Source organism: Apis mellifera, linkage group LG13, assembly GCF_003254395.2.
Source record: "Apis mellifera strain DH4 linkage group LG13, Amel_HAv3.1, whole genome shotgun sequence".
In the NCBI taxonomy this organism is placed as follows: domain Eukaryota; kingdom Metazoa; phylum Arthropoda; class Insecta; order Hymenoptera; family Apidae; genus Apis; species Apis mellifera.
Genome location: NC_037650.1, coordinates 7,292,712 through 7,309,089, shown reverse-complemented (window position 1 = coordinate 7,309,089; position 16,378 = coordinate 7,292,712). Strand labels below are relative to the sequence as shown.

At 23.1% G+C, this 16,378-nt stretch overlaps 2 protein-coding genes and 1 long non-coding RNA gene across 3 annotated transcripts; 1 reads left to right on the top strand and 2 right to left on the bottom strand.

The window, feature by feature from the left end:
* The first annotated feature begins 87 nt into the window (after positions 1-87).
* On the top strand, positions 88-536 carry LOC107965401. The gene is made up of 2 exons (XR_001705305.2): positions 88-286; positions 357-536. It is a non-coding gene; the product is annotated as an uncharacterized LOC107965401 (long non-coding RNA).
* A 503-nt stretch (positions 537-1,039) lies between these two features.
* On the bottom strand, positions 1,040-4,979 carry LOC102656439 (adenosine deaminase 2). Its single transcript, XM_006562749.3, has 4 exons — positions 4,421-4,979; positions 2,839-3,430; positions 1,923-2,246; positions 1,040-1,475 (listed from the first exon to the last, which is right to left on the bottom strand). Exons 1-4 carry the CDS (start codon positions 4,626-4,628, stop codon positions 1,088-1,090), a joined length of 1,512 nt encoding a protein of 503 aa, XP_006562812.1. The 5' UTR covers positions 4,629-4,979; the 3' UTR covers positions 1,040-1,087.
* Positions 4,980-7,939: 2,960 nt separating this feature from the next.
* LOC413594 (abhydrolase domain-containing protein 2) lies at positions 7,940-16,104 on the bottom strand. The gene is made up of 7 exons (XM_006562752.3): positions 15,171-16,104; positions 11,021-11,193; positions 9,983-10,150; positions 9,239-9,425; positions 8,932-9,130; positions 8,650-8,800; positions 7,940-8,575 (listed from the first exon to the last, which is right to left on the bottom strand). Exons 1-7 carry the CDS (start codon positions 15,323-15,325, stop codon positions 8,406-8,408), a joined length of 1,203 nt encoding a protein of 400 aa, XP_006562815.1. The 5' UTR covers positions 15,326-16,104; the 3' UTR covers positions 7,940-8,405.
* Between the last annotated feature and the right edge of the window lie 274 nt (positions 16,105-16,378).

Genomic DNA, 16,378 nt, shown 5'->3' with positions numbered 1-16,378 from the left:
ATAAACTGAAATAAATGATTTTTTAATTATAAGATCATTTTATATGATTACTTTATATCTTTTTTATTTACAGATAATATAATATAATGATAATATATTCCGATATATGTTTCCACATAAGTTATTGATTATATTTTATTCTTAAATCTAAAAATTTTATTTAATAATTTTATCGATTATATTATAGAAAAGAAACTATTGTTCTATGTTCATACATGGATATATTTTTCTTAGCAGGACGTATCTTTTGATCCCATTCAACTTCCGATTATTTCGGAAGCGACAGGTAATGTTTGCATTCGATCGTGTATACAATACGATCACACCTTTTTAACTGTTGAGTAATTTCTACGCAGGCTCATACCGCATCATTAAGCGTAATTCTATTCATTTTTTCCGGACAACAAAAAAAAGACACTATGCCGCATGGCTTTCAATGTAGCAGCCGACTTAATTATACGGTTGCACGAGCAGAAGAAAAGAGATTTTAAATGAAATTAAATCATGCTTCCGTGCAAAGGATCCACAGAAACAGTCATATAGCATAAATAAATCACGTTGTCTCCTTGAATAAAAAGAATTACGATGAATAGGTTTCATAAATTTATCATTGATCGATATTAAGTATCTTTCATGATAATTTTATTTTTTTAACGTGACCAAGTATAAAGTATAAATGTAATAACATCTGATGATATGATAATAATCATAATATACATATGAATATATTTTCTGATATATATATTAATTGAATATTAAAAATTAAATGAATAAAAAAAAATTTATTTATTACAAATTTTATTTAAAAATATAATCATTCGAAATTAATTTTTCAACTATCATTAGATATAATAATATAATTATTAAATATAAGTATGACTTTCAAAAAGTTTCATTTATAAATTTTTTTGAAGTAAGACTATATTTTAAAGAAATTAATCAAAATGATTCAATTCTAGCAAATAAAAGATAAAATAATAAGAAAAAAAAACAAATAATTAAGTATTATTTAAATTTTAAATACATAATTATTTGCAAATAATTAATCAAATTGTCATTTTTATTCATTTTATAATTATGAAAATTGTTATACATTGTTATGCGCTATATTTTCGATAAAGATATGCCATTTCTTTTCCCAAATATTTAGGGCTTCTTTCTTTTCACAATTATTTAAACTGCTATAAGAAAGGGAATTACGAGCTAATTGTTTAAGACTTCTAAGATCGGCATGTGTTGACATAAGTGCCATAAAAGCTTCATAAAAATCATAGCTAAGAGCTCTTGAGCCCCACAAACCGGGATCGTCGTTAGATATTACTAATGGATATCCTTTGGAAAACAATATTTTCGCCTGATGATTTCTAAGATCATCAACAAGTTTTAAAACTTGATTTGAGATCGGATTTATTTCGATAGCGATGTCCATTTTTCTGGCAAGTTCCAGAAGAAAGGGATGAGATGCAAGTGCATATCTAAATAGAAATTATATAAAACAAAAATGATGAAGAAAATTTCATATAATTATTAATATTTAATATTTAATAATGTATTAATTGATTATTAATATTTAAGAACTATTATAATTTTTAATTTTAATTATGATTTTTTATCTCTATTTCTATTCTTTATAATCTGTATGAAATGATAAGACAAACGATAAGATAATCTTTTAAAGTAAATAGTTTCATCAATACTTGAATAATCTTGAATAATCTTCAGTATAATTCCAAGAGATTTTTATAACTTACAATATTAAATTAAAAAATTTATTTTACAAAAAAATCACATCATATCTAATATATATTTAATACTTACTTAAGATATTTAATATTTATCAATTCAACAAATTTCATTAAATTATTAAATTTCATTATATTATTAAATTATAGGAAAATTTTTTTCATTTAGGTATCACTCACCCATGACCAATGCGTCGAGTATTTAGTAAAATAGCATCAACAAGATTTTCGTCAGTAGAAGTACCCAACCAATTTGTTTCACCAGCATGAAAAAAGAAACTAATATTATATTGTCCAATATCCTTCAGCAAATCTGCGAAATACTCAAGTGTATGTCCTAAATCTTCCTGGCCGACTAAATCGAATCCTGCTACGAAATTGGGGTACATTTTTTTCAATTTTTTCAAAGTTTTTATATAATATTCCACCCCTTTACGATCAACAGATCGTGCAGGAGCGTAAATTAATTTGGCTCCTACAAAGTCTGGATGATCTTCTTTAAACCTACATATAGAAAATTGATTTATTATATATACTATTAATAATCTCCAATAGTGGAACAAATTACAAGTGAATGACAAGAAATTTAATAATAAGAGAACAAAATTATTGCCAAACAATATTAAATAATTAAGTTTCATATATATAATAATTTGAAATAAACTTATAAAAAAGCATATCCATATATATTTGTATATTTGTAATCTAATTATTAAACTTCAAAATATTATATTAATTCTTCGATGAATAATTAGTATGTAATATTAAAAAGAATTAATTTATTAATATAATAATCTATCAATATCAATTAAAAAAAATTAATCTATATATATATATTTTTTTTTTTAAATTCTATATAATAAATAATATACTTCTATATAATAAGATATTAGAAATATCTCATTTTGAAAACTATAAAATAAATTTTATATATAAATTTTATATATATGAATACAAAAATGATATGTATCACTAATGAATCTATTTAAGGATCGATCTAATTTAATTTATTCAGATTAAAAAATTTAACATATTTCATCGAGTATCAAAAATATATAATCTTAAATAATTAATATGCAAAAAAAAAAAAAAATACCTTCGAGTAAGTGTCTCATAGACACCAACCACATCTTCCGGTTTGTATTTAATTCCATTTAAGTCATATAAAGTTGGTAAGGTCGATCTTATTTCGAGATACATAACATTATCCTCGTATAACTCTTTTAGAGCTTGAAGATAATAATCCTCATAAACGGGTTTATACGTAAGCAAAGAATTTATGAATACAAATATATCTGTGAATTTATTCCAGGCTTTATTAACATCTGAATAGGCAATTATAGGATCATTACATTCCATCGTCATTCTTGCTTTGATCATATTGTTCACCATCTCTCCACGTACCGGGTCTTCACGCACTTTTTTCAGAAGTTCCCAGTTACACGATTTGTCAGGTAATAGAAAGAAACGCAAATGAACAACATCTTTATCAATACAGACATATAAATTGTCACGAAATGTGATGTTGTGATATGTATAATTGCTGCTAACGAGAGATGTATCATGAACATGAAGTGTCGCTCCTTTTGGCATACCGCGGATTAATTGAAAGACCTTTGATCTCTCAATATTCTTTTTTACTTCGAGGAAATTTCGTGAAGGAGCAAACTGATAAGGATCCTTGAAACCTGAAAAATTGGAATGTGTTAAGTTTTAAACAAAAATAAAAATAAGAGGATTTCGAATTCTTGTTATTTTACTCTAACGACAATAGAAATGGAAATAAAAATAGAAAAAATTGATGAAGAAACGATTTCCATTGTTCCTGATGAAAAACAATTCTCTGTTGATCAGATATAACATCAATATAAGTAAGAATGCATAGCAATGATAATAAGAACAAGATATTACAGTCAGATATAAAATGATAGTATAGCCACCATATAATTTTTATATAATTATTTTTTTGTAATATATATGTAATATATAATCTGTAATATATAAATCTAAATTATATATATATATATATATATATATATATATATATATATATATATATATGATCAGTCGTTATTAATAATATTTCTTTCTACAAATTTGAATCGTTTTTGTGAAAAATGACTGATTATTAAGATAATTAAAGGGTGAAGTTTTCGCTCTAATTCTATTGAATATAAAATTATGAAAAAAAAAAAAAAAATCAGAGATTTTATTCTTTTATTGAGATATAGGGATACATGTCTCTTTTATATTGATGAGGAAATTACAAAATGTTCATCAAGAATTGTTGTAATGAAAATACTAGCAATAAGATTTTCTTTAAAAGATCGATTATCAATTTTAATTTTATTTGAAAGCATTTTTATCATATGGATGAATCTTTTAGATATATTAGAATAGTCTTAAAAAAATCATAGGATGTCTTATCATTTTATTTCTGATTGTAATGTATCAAACAGATTTTTGGCTTTTTACATAGGATTACATTTATTTCAATTCTATTCAATATAATTGATTAAATTATTTGAATCAAAGATGGTAAGGAAATCGTAAATTCTCATTATATGAACTTCAGTTATTTGAAATTATTTCTTTATTTAAATAAGTGAAGTTATTCTATCTATTGAACGCGCAATTTTTCAAGATATTATTTAAAATTTTAAAGAATAAAAACAAACCAATGTATAATTCTTCTTTCTTCGCCTTCATTAAAACTTCGTTGGCGATTTTTTCAACGTCGTTCAAAATTAGATTAGCACCTATCATCAACTGCAGATCGTGCTCCAATATTTTGTTTCGAAGGGATGTATAATTAGTAAGTGGAATAGCAATATTCACAGTTGCATGACCGAGCAATATCATAAATGAAAGAATAAATTTCTTCATGATTAGTGATTTTTATTTGGTGAATACTCTAAGTTCAAGATAGCCGTACGAGAATAGTAATATTATAGAGATCCGAACGCTTTGACTGTTTATACTCTACTGACTAATCATTTCTACCAAGATGGTTCTAGCAGCTTTGAACAGATGGGTTGAACGCATAAAGCTGATGCTTGTTTAAGTATCAACGTTCATCAATCAAATGTCTCGGTTTTTTGTCTAAGGAAGAGGGAGATCTCAAGCTGAGTATAACTGATATAGTTTTTATCCCAAGATCAGTGCATATTATCAAAAATCTTGAACGAGATTTCTTTTAGATTTTATATGATTGTAAGATGAAAATATTTTTTTTTTTTAAAATTCTATTTAATTATCAAAGAAATATAGTTATATTCTATAAGAATATAAAATTAATTAGCTCAACATCATATTGAGACATTAGAGAAATGAAATTTTATTTAGAATTTTATTTTTATATTGTAAATTAATGAAATAAAAAATATATTTACTATTCTTTTATTATTTATTAATTATAATATTCCATTAGAATATTAGAAAATGTAATTACACAAAAATATATTGAAATCATTATTAATGCTTTATAAAATAAATATTAAAACTGAAAAAAAAAAATTGTATCAAATAATGTTAATATAATTGTTTTGTAATTTTTAAAAAAAATATTGTATAGCACTCCATATTTTTTTTATATCTTATATAAGAATATAAAATAAATATTTTAACTGATACGCATATGTCGCATACACTCCACGATAAACTTTTCGTTCAAGCTATTTAAAATTTTCATAAAATAGAAATCTTTAAAAAAATTTATTATAAAATCATATATCTTTTTTTTTTTTTTTGAATCTTAAACTGCACATCTTTTTCTTGATAACTATGATTTTTGATAATATTTTAATTTCTTCAGAAAAAAATTATTAATCATAATAGGATATATAAAATATACACTGATCACATTTGATTAAAAAGTCACCAAAAATTGATCCAGTTAAATATTAAGTTAAAATTAATTTAAAATTTTTGTTCATTATTGTACGTCATTATTTCTATTTTCATTGTAAATATCCCATAAAGAATATTTTTATGTGCAAATATTATTCAATATACATGTATAATATATGTATATAAATAGATATCTAAGAAGTTAATTATTGTTTGTGTCTGTACTTACATTTTACTATACTTTAGATAAATGACAAACAAAATTTTCCTTTCAATTCAAAATCTTCAAAATTACAATGAAATGATAATAAAAAATTTATAATTTCGTTATAAAAATATACAAATTATTAGATATACACTCATCCATGGAAAAAATTTATTTTTAGTGCAGACATCTTATTTTGTTACAAATTATAATCGATTAGTTGGAAATGTTTAAATTGCTGAGAAAAAAAAATATAGAATGCTCGCAAAATTATTTTAATAGGGTTTAAAATTCCCTTTCTTGTTATTTTATTAATTTATAACATTAAATAAATTTAAGCAAAAAAATATTCTTTTTTTTATATAGGGATCTATTAAAAATTATTGTAATGTGATGGCCGAAGAGAAAGTATCACTACGTTAGATTTCTAGTGAATAATAGCAGAACATAATTTAAGGCACTTTTTGCTGTAAGCACCTTAGATTTATAATAAATATTCACTTATTAATCACATTTTAAAATGTGTGTAATATTTATCAGCCTTTCACTATAAAGAATCATTTGCTTTTCAATAATATGACAATAACATGTGTTATGTAAATAAGCATTTGTTAAAATGATGATGGTATTGCAAATAAAATATTATCAATAAAATTGTCGAAATTTTGCAAAATTAATGTACACGCATATTAATCAATTTTGCAATCATTTCCGACAATTTGTTTAATCCCATTAGCTTGTTATATCATGTCATATGTTATAAATATCCGTTCAACTACATATATAAATTTTCATTATTTTCATAATTTCATTGGTACTAATATGTACAATGATAATATATAATTCCAAAATATATCAATGATAATAAAGTAATCATTATTAGAAATCTAATAACTATCTGTTGCACCCACGATGAATTTCTATCTAGAAATAAATAACTTAAAATTTAAGATTTTAATTAAACTATTTAAGTAATCGTACCTAGTAGTACTTCAATGCACAAACGTGTGTGCATCAGTAACATTATTGTCTTATTGTATTACTTTATAAAGATGTTCATAAATGATATTTGTAAAAAATTATATTACGTGTTCAAATTGTTCCAGCCCGATATTTCGATGATTATTTATAATATTTTATTATTATTTTTAACATATACGTTTATGAAGAATATTTGGACCAATATTTTTTCGTCATAAATATTAAAAAATAAAATTAATATTTTTTGTTTTATGTTTCGAAAATGTTAGCAATTCTATATACGTTTCTACATATATAATATAATTACTTATAAATCATCATATAACTATGATATAACTTGACATAATATAATATAAATCAGTTAACAAAAAAAAAAAAAGATATTAATATTTAATAAAAGCCATATTTTTTATCGGTTTTAAATGCAATATATATAATATAGAAGTTATATAAACTTCATTAACATGAAAATATATATTGCATAAATTCTGAAGAAAAAATCACAAACGTCTTATTTTATAACTAAATAACTATTTTCTAAACAATATTATTATAGAAACATATTTTTTGACGTAAATATTCTTATTAATGAAGTTTATTAATAATCTATAAATATATAAGTAATAAATTAATATTTGTCCCATATCATTGAAAGCGGATATGTAAACATAAATTTTCTTGACCAATCGGATATCTCTTGCAATTTTATATTCTTACATTAAATCCTTCGTATATCAATTCATTATTTAATTATTATATTCACTCTGTCCCACGCACTTATAATATTTTTAATTGTAATATATAGAACATTTCATTTAAATTATTTATCTTCCATATTTATGTTGCTATTAACGATATAAAAAAATGTTTCAAACAAGTTTTAATTTTTAAAAGTAAAGCATTTCTTTCTATCGTTAATATTAATAAAAATATTTCAGATGTGTAAATTATATGTGAAACATTCTACATTTTATTAATTGAAAGTTCTATTATTAAGAGGTCAGAGTTATCTTTATTATGCATATTTTATAAATATCGCGCTCAGTATCTTTGATAAAATTTTTAATTTTAAGCTCTACAAGAAAATAAAAAAAAAAGGAAAAGAAAAAATTCGTCAGTTTTTACAACTTTTATGAATTTAAATTGAGGGATATTTTTTGCATTAATCAAACTTTCATCTTTCTAACGTGATTCTATAGTCAACTATCATTAGCATACGATTTTTTGATAATATCTTTTCATCAAACCACCTTATCAAAGATCCCTGAGTATGAAGCGTCAATGACCAGGACATCGAAAAAATATAAATTGTCATCAAAATGTTGTGCTATCGTTTTAAAAATTTTGTTAATAATTCCTTCCAATCAAAAAGTATTTTTAAAACAGTCTTAAGAAATATAATATACCATTTAAACCCAATCGCTTGTTTGAATTTGCAATTGTAGCGATTTCAAAAATCTTGAAATACATCAGATTTTTTATGTTTAATATTTAGTTATTATAATTCCTTAAGGCTCGAATCAAGTTCGAATATAAAATCTTTAAACAAGATTGTAAATGATGCCGATTGACGGCTAAAAATGCATTATTCACAAGATAATGATGATAGTGATTATTATTAAATTACGTTAAGAAGCTTTCAGTGATTTATCTGCGTGTGCTAGTGTAAGAGACCCTATGAGAGATACTAATGTACGGTCCAGCCATGTTATGGGGTTTGGATATAAAAGACCACCTTCATAAAATCCCAAATGTCCGCCATGAGCAAGTTCTACATATAATGTATTTGAATGATTTTCTAAAAAATTATAAAAAATATATATTAAATTCTAATATATTACAAGTATATACGTAATGATTATAATTACTTACTGGCATATTCCTTAATAGGTTCCAATAATTTATCAGGTACAATAGGATCATCTAACGCATTAATAAATACCATAGGTGTTGCAATGTTATCCAAATAGAACAAAGAACTGCTCCATTTATACATTTCCTTTACAGATCTAAAGTTATGGACCTGTAGTAATAAATAGTCAGTAATAAATATAAATATTCAAAAACAAGATTGTTATTATATATAATTTATAATGTATTATAAATTAATGTATTGATATTATAAAATTTATGATATATTAAGAAATATTTTACTTTTCTAGTGTAAGCTTCATCAAGTTCTGGTAAAGTTGCAGCAGAAATAATATCCCATTCGTTTAAATTACATCTTTGTTTAATTTCTTCAGATAATAATATATTTTTATGTTTAAGTATAATATTCTTTACCGATTCAGTCATTATATATAGATAGAAACGTCGAAAGTTTTGCCAGTTAAGTAGGAACTTTGTACCTCTGCACATTACATAGAAAAAACATTTTATAATAATTATTATTTGTAAAAAATTTATATTTATCATATATAATACAATATTCATATTATACATAAAAATATACGCTTACTCGATAGCATTATATCCTTGACAAATAGATATGCCGCCAATTATATTAGATAATTTATTTGATCCTCGTTCTCCTAAGTACTTAGTTACAAGATTACCACCCAAGCTAAAGCCAATGCAAATTATTCTTGTATTTGAATGCTTTTCTATCAAACTCTGTAGCATCATGTGATAATCATCAGTGTGTCCTGTAACATATAAATCACATCATAATATCATGTTCACTACTCATATTTAAACTACATACAAGATCCTTAAGACTTTCATGACCTAAATTGTACTAGTTAATAATTAATAATGCAATAATTAATAATATTTAAGGCTTCTATTATAAATAAATATATTTTCAGAATTTTTAAAAAGTTAGATTCGAAATATATTTTGAAATTTTTTAAAAAGAAAGTAAAACAAGATATACAAATTTGTTAAAAATATCCAAAGAGTATATAAATCTTATAAATTATTTTCATTTTATAATATTTTCATCAATTGATTTATCAAATGTTTTAATTTCAAATCTCAAAGAGAAAAATACAAAAAATAGAAATAAAAATAAAAATAAAAATTATATATATATCAGAATTTATTTATATTCATTGCGTAATATTAAATCTAACATTAAATAAAAATAATATGGAAGACTTGAATTGCGGAAAAAGTGTTAATAATGAAACAACGGAAATACATTAATCAATAATATGATTAATATTTTTATGTGATAATTGCATAATAGTCTTATTTTTACCATAAGTAAAAATTCTTGGAGCGGTGACTTTTACACTGGAAAGAACTCCAACATGATTAAGTACTGCACATCGATATCCATGACATTGTGCAAAGTGCACGAAAGTTCTAATATAAACACTTTCGGAACTATTGCAGATCCCAGGGCAGATGGCAATTGTTATGTCATCTGTAATGAAATAAAATATAAAAAATTATATCGAATTTATAAGTATATTAAAATTCATTCTTGTTTTTAAAATATTAGATTGTTTTTAAAATATTAGATTCTTCTTTACTTTTAATTTTTAATTTTTTAATGAATTCATCATTTATTATTATTTTTAATTAATATTCGTTTTTATCAATTTTTAAATTATTCATTATTCATCAGTTATCACAGTTTTTATCAAATAAGACATTTTATCTACATTTTTATATATACGATATATTTTATCTATTTTTTTTTATATATTTTTTTTATATATTTTATCTATTTTTTTTATTTTACAATTTTATTACTTCATTATTTTTATAATTATTAAACTTAATTAATCTTAATTAATCTTAAAATATAACAAGAAGCAATAACTTCAATTAAACTGCGAATTTATTAGTTATGATATAAATTCAGAACGATGTGTCAAAACAATTTTATTTATATTATAATATTGCATACACTGTAATTTTCAATTTTCTTAATCTTAGTTTGATAGAGTCACAAAATGATTTATACTGTTACTTTAAAGCATTGTATTGATTCGTGAACTATGTTATTCGCTTTAGACCTAGAATGTTCAATCTTTAATCTTTAAGCTACATGTGCAATAGTTGAATTTGTATTCGAAACCATTATAATTTTTGGATTTAATTTAATTTATCCAATTGTTTTTTTTTCATATTATTTAAGTTATTATTTCTTGCTCTACTATTTTAGTATGTTAACTTATTTTTTCAAAATCTATTTTCAATATGATCAGATATAAATAAGAAATTACTTAATAATATTTTTTTAGACATTATTTATACATTCCAAAAAAACTCATAAAATGAAACAAACCTTCATAATCATTGCTCAATGGTTGATAAAGATCGTAGGTGAGTGTAGTTTCATCCGCAAGTCCAATATATACTCGTTCTCCAATCGGCCAAGGGCAACGTACGCGTCCAATAATACTGTGAACAATGGTTTGTACATGGCCACTGAAACCCCATAATCTTGTTGGTTTATATCTGAAATACAAAAATATAATTATAAATAAATGAATAATTTGCATTTCAAAGATCTTAGCAAAATCATAAACGAAAAATATGTTATTTTTCTCGAAACATTATTGAATAATTGTATGTTTACGTTTTTTAATGATATCATGAAATTAACGTATATTTTGAGGAGTGCATAAAGAATTATGCTTTTAGTTGTAAAAAAAGAAAAAAAGAAAGAAAAATAAAAATGAAGAAAATTATAACTCCATATAAAAAAATGAAAAACAGGTCAGGTTTTGATGGTTTGAAAACGGTCGTAAACTATTTTAAGAATAGGCATACACACAGCTAACAACTATAAATTTCTTTTCAACACTTACATCTCTTCCTTAACTCGCAATTTCTTTTTGGATTCGTTGATCTAGTTCTAAACATTATACAATATATATTGTGCTTAATTTATTTTAAAATATGGGAACAACCGTTCAATGTTGTGAAAGTTTCTTCTTTCTCTAGTTAGTTCTATGGAATTTTTGTCCAGAAGAAAAGTGAAGTTGAATGTAGCAAAGCATTAAACCTTCTTTCTTCTTGCAATATATAAAGAATAGTAGATCAGTGGAGCATATACGAAGCCGTAAAAATCATTAAACAGTATTTGAAAAATGTAATCTGCCCCCTAAGTGGGACGACAAATAATCGTTGAATTATCTATGGAAATATTTCTTTATATAGCTTAATCCAAAAATGTTTATATATCTTTTATAGTTTTCAACGTTTAACATCTTATTAGTTATTAAATAAACTATATAAAATTATACAAACGAGGTCAACAGAAAGATTACCAGTTTCTTTTTCGGCCAAAGTAGGCCAGAAGTAAAATTTTATTATAATTTCTAGCTATGTCAATATGCTATAAAGTCTTCGAAGAACGACCTTTTTACTCATCGCATGGTCTGATCACAAAAAAATATTCAACGAGTTACATTCCTTCTGGATTGTGCATATCTAAAATCTCTTAGTGATTAAAATTTATATAAGAGAATTTTTCGATCTATATTATACAATTTTATCATATTATATTTTTTTCTATCTCTATATGATTTTATAGCATAAAATTAAATATAGCATTCAATTAATAAATATATCATTTTAATATCACGCGAGATACTTAAAAATAATTCTTACAAGCGAGATAATCTTGAAACGTTGATAATTGAAAATAAAATAAAAAATTATTCTCTATGATTAAATTAATGAAATTTTGTATGGCATGTTAAAAAAAAAGTTTATAATATCACGCAGTAAGTGAAATTTGCTGTGTAACGATTGATCGACAAAGGAGATACAATTCTTTTTGCTTCGATCGTGAAGTGTCAATTCACATTCGTTTAATGAAGAAATATTTCTCACGATTAAATAAAGAGAATTACATACGATGAATTAATGAATTTGCTCTTAAAATAATTTTTTTCCTAAAAATTTCTTTGCATGTAATATCAAATAAATTTTGATACTAAGAAAAATCTTAATAATATAAATATAATTAATAATATTGTTAATTTTTAATTAAATATACAGTTTTTAATAGAAAGAAAGTGCATGTTTCTTATTATTCTCTTTCTGGGGATATATGAGAATTTAAAGAAATGACATATGTTTCTTATGCGCTTTTATACTTACTCGAAGTCATGGTCAGTAATGTAATCGATCTAAGGTCAACAGCTAATTTTTTTCATGTTCAATATATTACGTTAAGAAACTTTAAAACTCTTCTTTTATAAAAGAAAACTTTAACATAATAACGATCGATAAAGAGAAATAAATTGTGAATCAGGTATGTACGATTCAATTTGCAGTAAAATTAACCATTTCCTTTCAACCGGAAAATAATTCGTTTAATTAAAGATCTATCATTGGTACGACTTTCGATTATCGCGATGTGAATATTGTCTTTGAAGATGATTCTATGGTATTATGCCATTACGAAAAAGGATTTCATATTACAGAAGTAAAAGCGAAAGCAAAAAATTGCTAGGAAACATAATCATTCGATAAAATACAGAAAATCTTTCTATGGAAATATATTGGTTGAATAATTATTAGTTATGAGTTAATATTGATTTGTTTGGCATTTAAAAATTATTTACATTCAATCAAGAAAATAAACTATTAAAATGAAAATTAATACATGAAATTTTCACTAGAGAATTAGAGAATTAGAAATTAGAATTAATATTAAAATTATCAAACCAATTATATGAACTATTTATTTTCATATTGTGTATTATTTTAATTCTAATTAATTATTAATTATGTATTTAAATGTTATAAATTAAATCGTTAAATCTAATAAATATTTATAAATACATATTGATATACAAAATACTGTTTTTTAAAGCTTTCTAAGAATTAACGAAGTCACGATTAATTTCATTTTATGTTGCATGCTCACAATCATTTATTTAAATTTTTCATGGGATATCAAAACATAAATCTTTTAATATAGAATTACAATTTCAATAAAAAAAAAATATATATGAATATAATTTTCATTTTCCAGTCCTTTGAAATGAATTTTTTAAATTATTTATCCTTATTTATTTCATGTTTTTATTATAAATCATTTTTTTAAAGAAAAATTTACGAAATGTTTTTTCAATAAACATTTTTATGAATTCTTTTATAGAAACGATTTAAAATAAAATACGAAAAAAATATATAATTTAATCGTATTTATAAAAAATTTACAATAATAATTCATTGAATTTCATTTATTCTTGTCCGTTTTGTCAATTTATTTATCTAAAAAAAAAAATTATTTTTTTACAATGAATTTATATTTAAAATTATATTACAAATACAAATAATCAGTTCTTTATTTCATATCAACATATTTATATTAATATAAAAAATGAATATGAGTCATCTTGTGATAAGTTTATAATATAGTCATAATTTTGATAAATGTGATGAATGCATATTGAAGTTTCTAAAGTTGTTTAGTGAGGTCATAGCCAAGATCAGAACAAATCATTATGCAATATTCAAAATGGAAGAACAATGCTAACGGTTATATTTTCTATATTGTTATACAGACTATATTCCATTTTGTTAGTTTCATTTTTTCTTTCAATAATTTGCATTTAAAAGTGCATTCATTATATTCATTGAATATAAAATCATATAAATACAAATTTGTATATATTAATGTATAATGAATAATGTTAATAATGTTAAAAATTAATGTTATTCATTTCATTTTGAAAAAACTAATTAATTAAAGTAAATTTTTAAAGAATAATTAACATAAAGTTTTCTTTCTTTCTATATGTATATAATTATTTAAATATCTTTTGCTAATTGTTTAGAAATTTAAAAATAATATTATTATAATATTTAATTATGATTTTTTAAAAGCATATATTATTACTTATAATTTAATATATTATTTTCATTGATTATTTAATTTTTTAATGAGTATTAAACTATTATTAATATGCACTAGAGCAATTATATTTATTATTTAGGTATATTATATAAGTATATACATATAATATATAAATAGTAATAATAAATTTTATTGACAGTTACTACGTAACGAGACAATATTACATTTTTTATAACTTTTATTTTGTGATGTAATTAAAAAGATTAACAAACTCATTGTCTATTAGTGAAAATTAAATCACACCCATGATAAATAACCAAAATAAAATTCTATCTTCAATGTCTGATAATCTTCGCGAATTTTTAATCTTATCGATCGTTAAATCATTTTCAAGATATTTCATTATAGATTTATCAGATATAAATTAAAAATAAATGATCATCTTAGAAAATTTTCCACATGTAGTTCTTAAGGACATTAAGAAAAATGTCCGGCATATTTAGAATTGATCTAACCTCACTTTTTCTCTATGGACACCATAGAACGAAAGATATAGAATTTTACATGCAAAATACATGATATAATTTATCAAATGAAAAATCGTTAAAAAACTTACGGTTCTGTGATAACAGGTGCAATTTTAAGGATCGTCGTAAGAAATGATTGATCTTGACAGATGACCAATGGTTTTTGCGGTGCACTGTTTACGTTTAATATCCTAAACAGGATACATAGGATTACGGCAAACACGGCCAATAATGCCGTGGACATGTTATTCTTTTGCTTTGTTACGCCACAAAAATTATATTTCCTGTTATCGTACAGGTATCGACGTATGAAAAGGAACGCTTGAACTGATTGTTCCACACTCAGCAATATATGCTGGAGGGTTATGAAGGAACGGCTGCTGTTGCGTTGACGATGCTCAACAACGTGATACTCGCATCAAGGATTGTATCCGACTATTTCGCGTTTATTTTACCGGCACTTCTTGACGGTTGATTTGCGCGTGCCTATCAATAGTTAAGTTTGCGGAACCTCCATCTGTCCGTGTCAATTGAAACTTCAATTCATATATAGACAGGCTATGTTAAATCAAATCAGGCAGAGCAACAGAGCTGAAATTTTCAGATGCTGTCTTAAGTATAAATAGTCGGAAAGCGGTATTTCTAATGCCATAAATTTTAGTTCGTGAGTCTATTTTGCTATTTCGCTAGCATTATCGGACTACTTTTCTTTCCTCCATTTCTTTTATTAGTTCTATAGTATGGCCGAGTTAACCGTAAATGCATAGTAATTTCTTTAGCTATATTAAAAATACAATTCCAAAATTAATTTTAAAGTTCTCTCTGAAATTAATGTTTGAATAGACTTCGATATCAATTTATTGAATATCATCATATTAGATTTATAAAAATACTTCAAAATTAAGACTAATATATTTAATGACATTTGACATGATACATTTAATGATAAGAAAATTTATATTCATTATAATTTTTCTATAAATTGATTATTTTTATTTTATTCATTAATAAAATTTATAGTATATATGTTTAAATTAGACATATTAATTAACATAATAAACCTTATAATGATTAAATATTATGAATTTATCTTATTTTATAATTTCTATTTTAAAATATTATAATACAGCATAAAATGAAATAATATTGAACGTATGTTTTTACAATTATAATAATTAAATTTTAATATTTTTTACATTATTATAATAAACGCAATTTACATGTATAAAATATTCATATATCTTTCTCTCTTATAGTAAAATAATTTTATCCTCATTTAAAAATCAAATATCTTTTT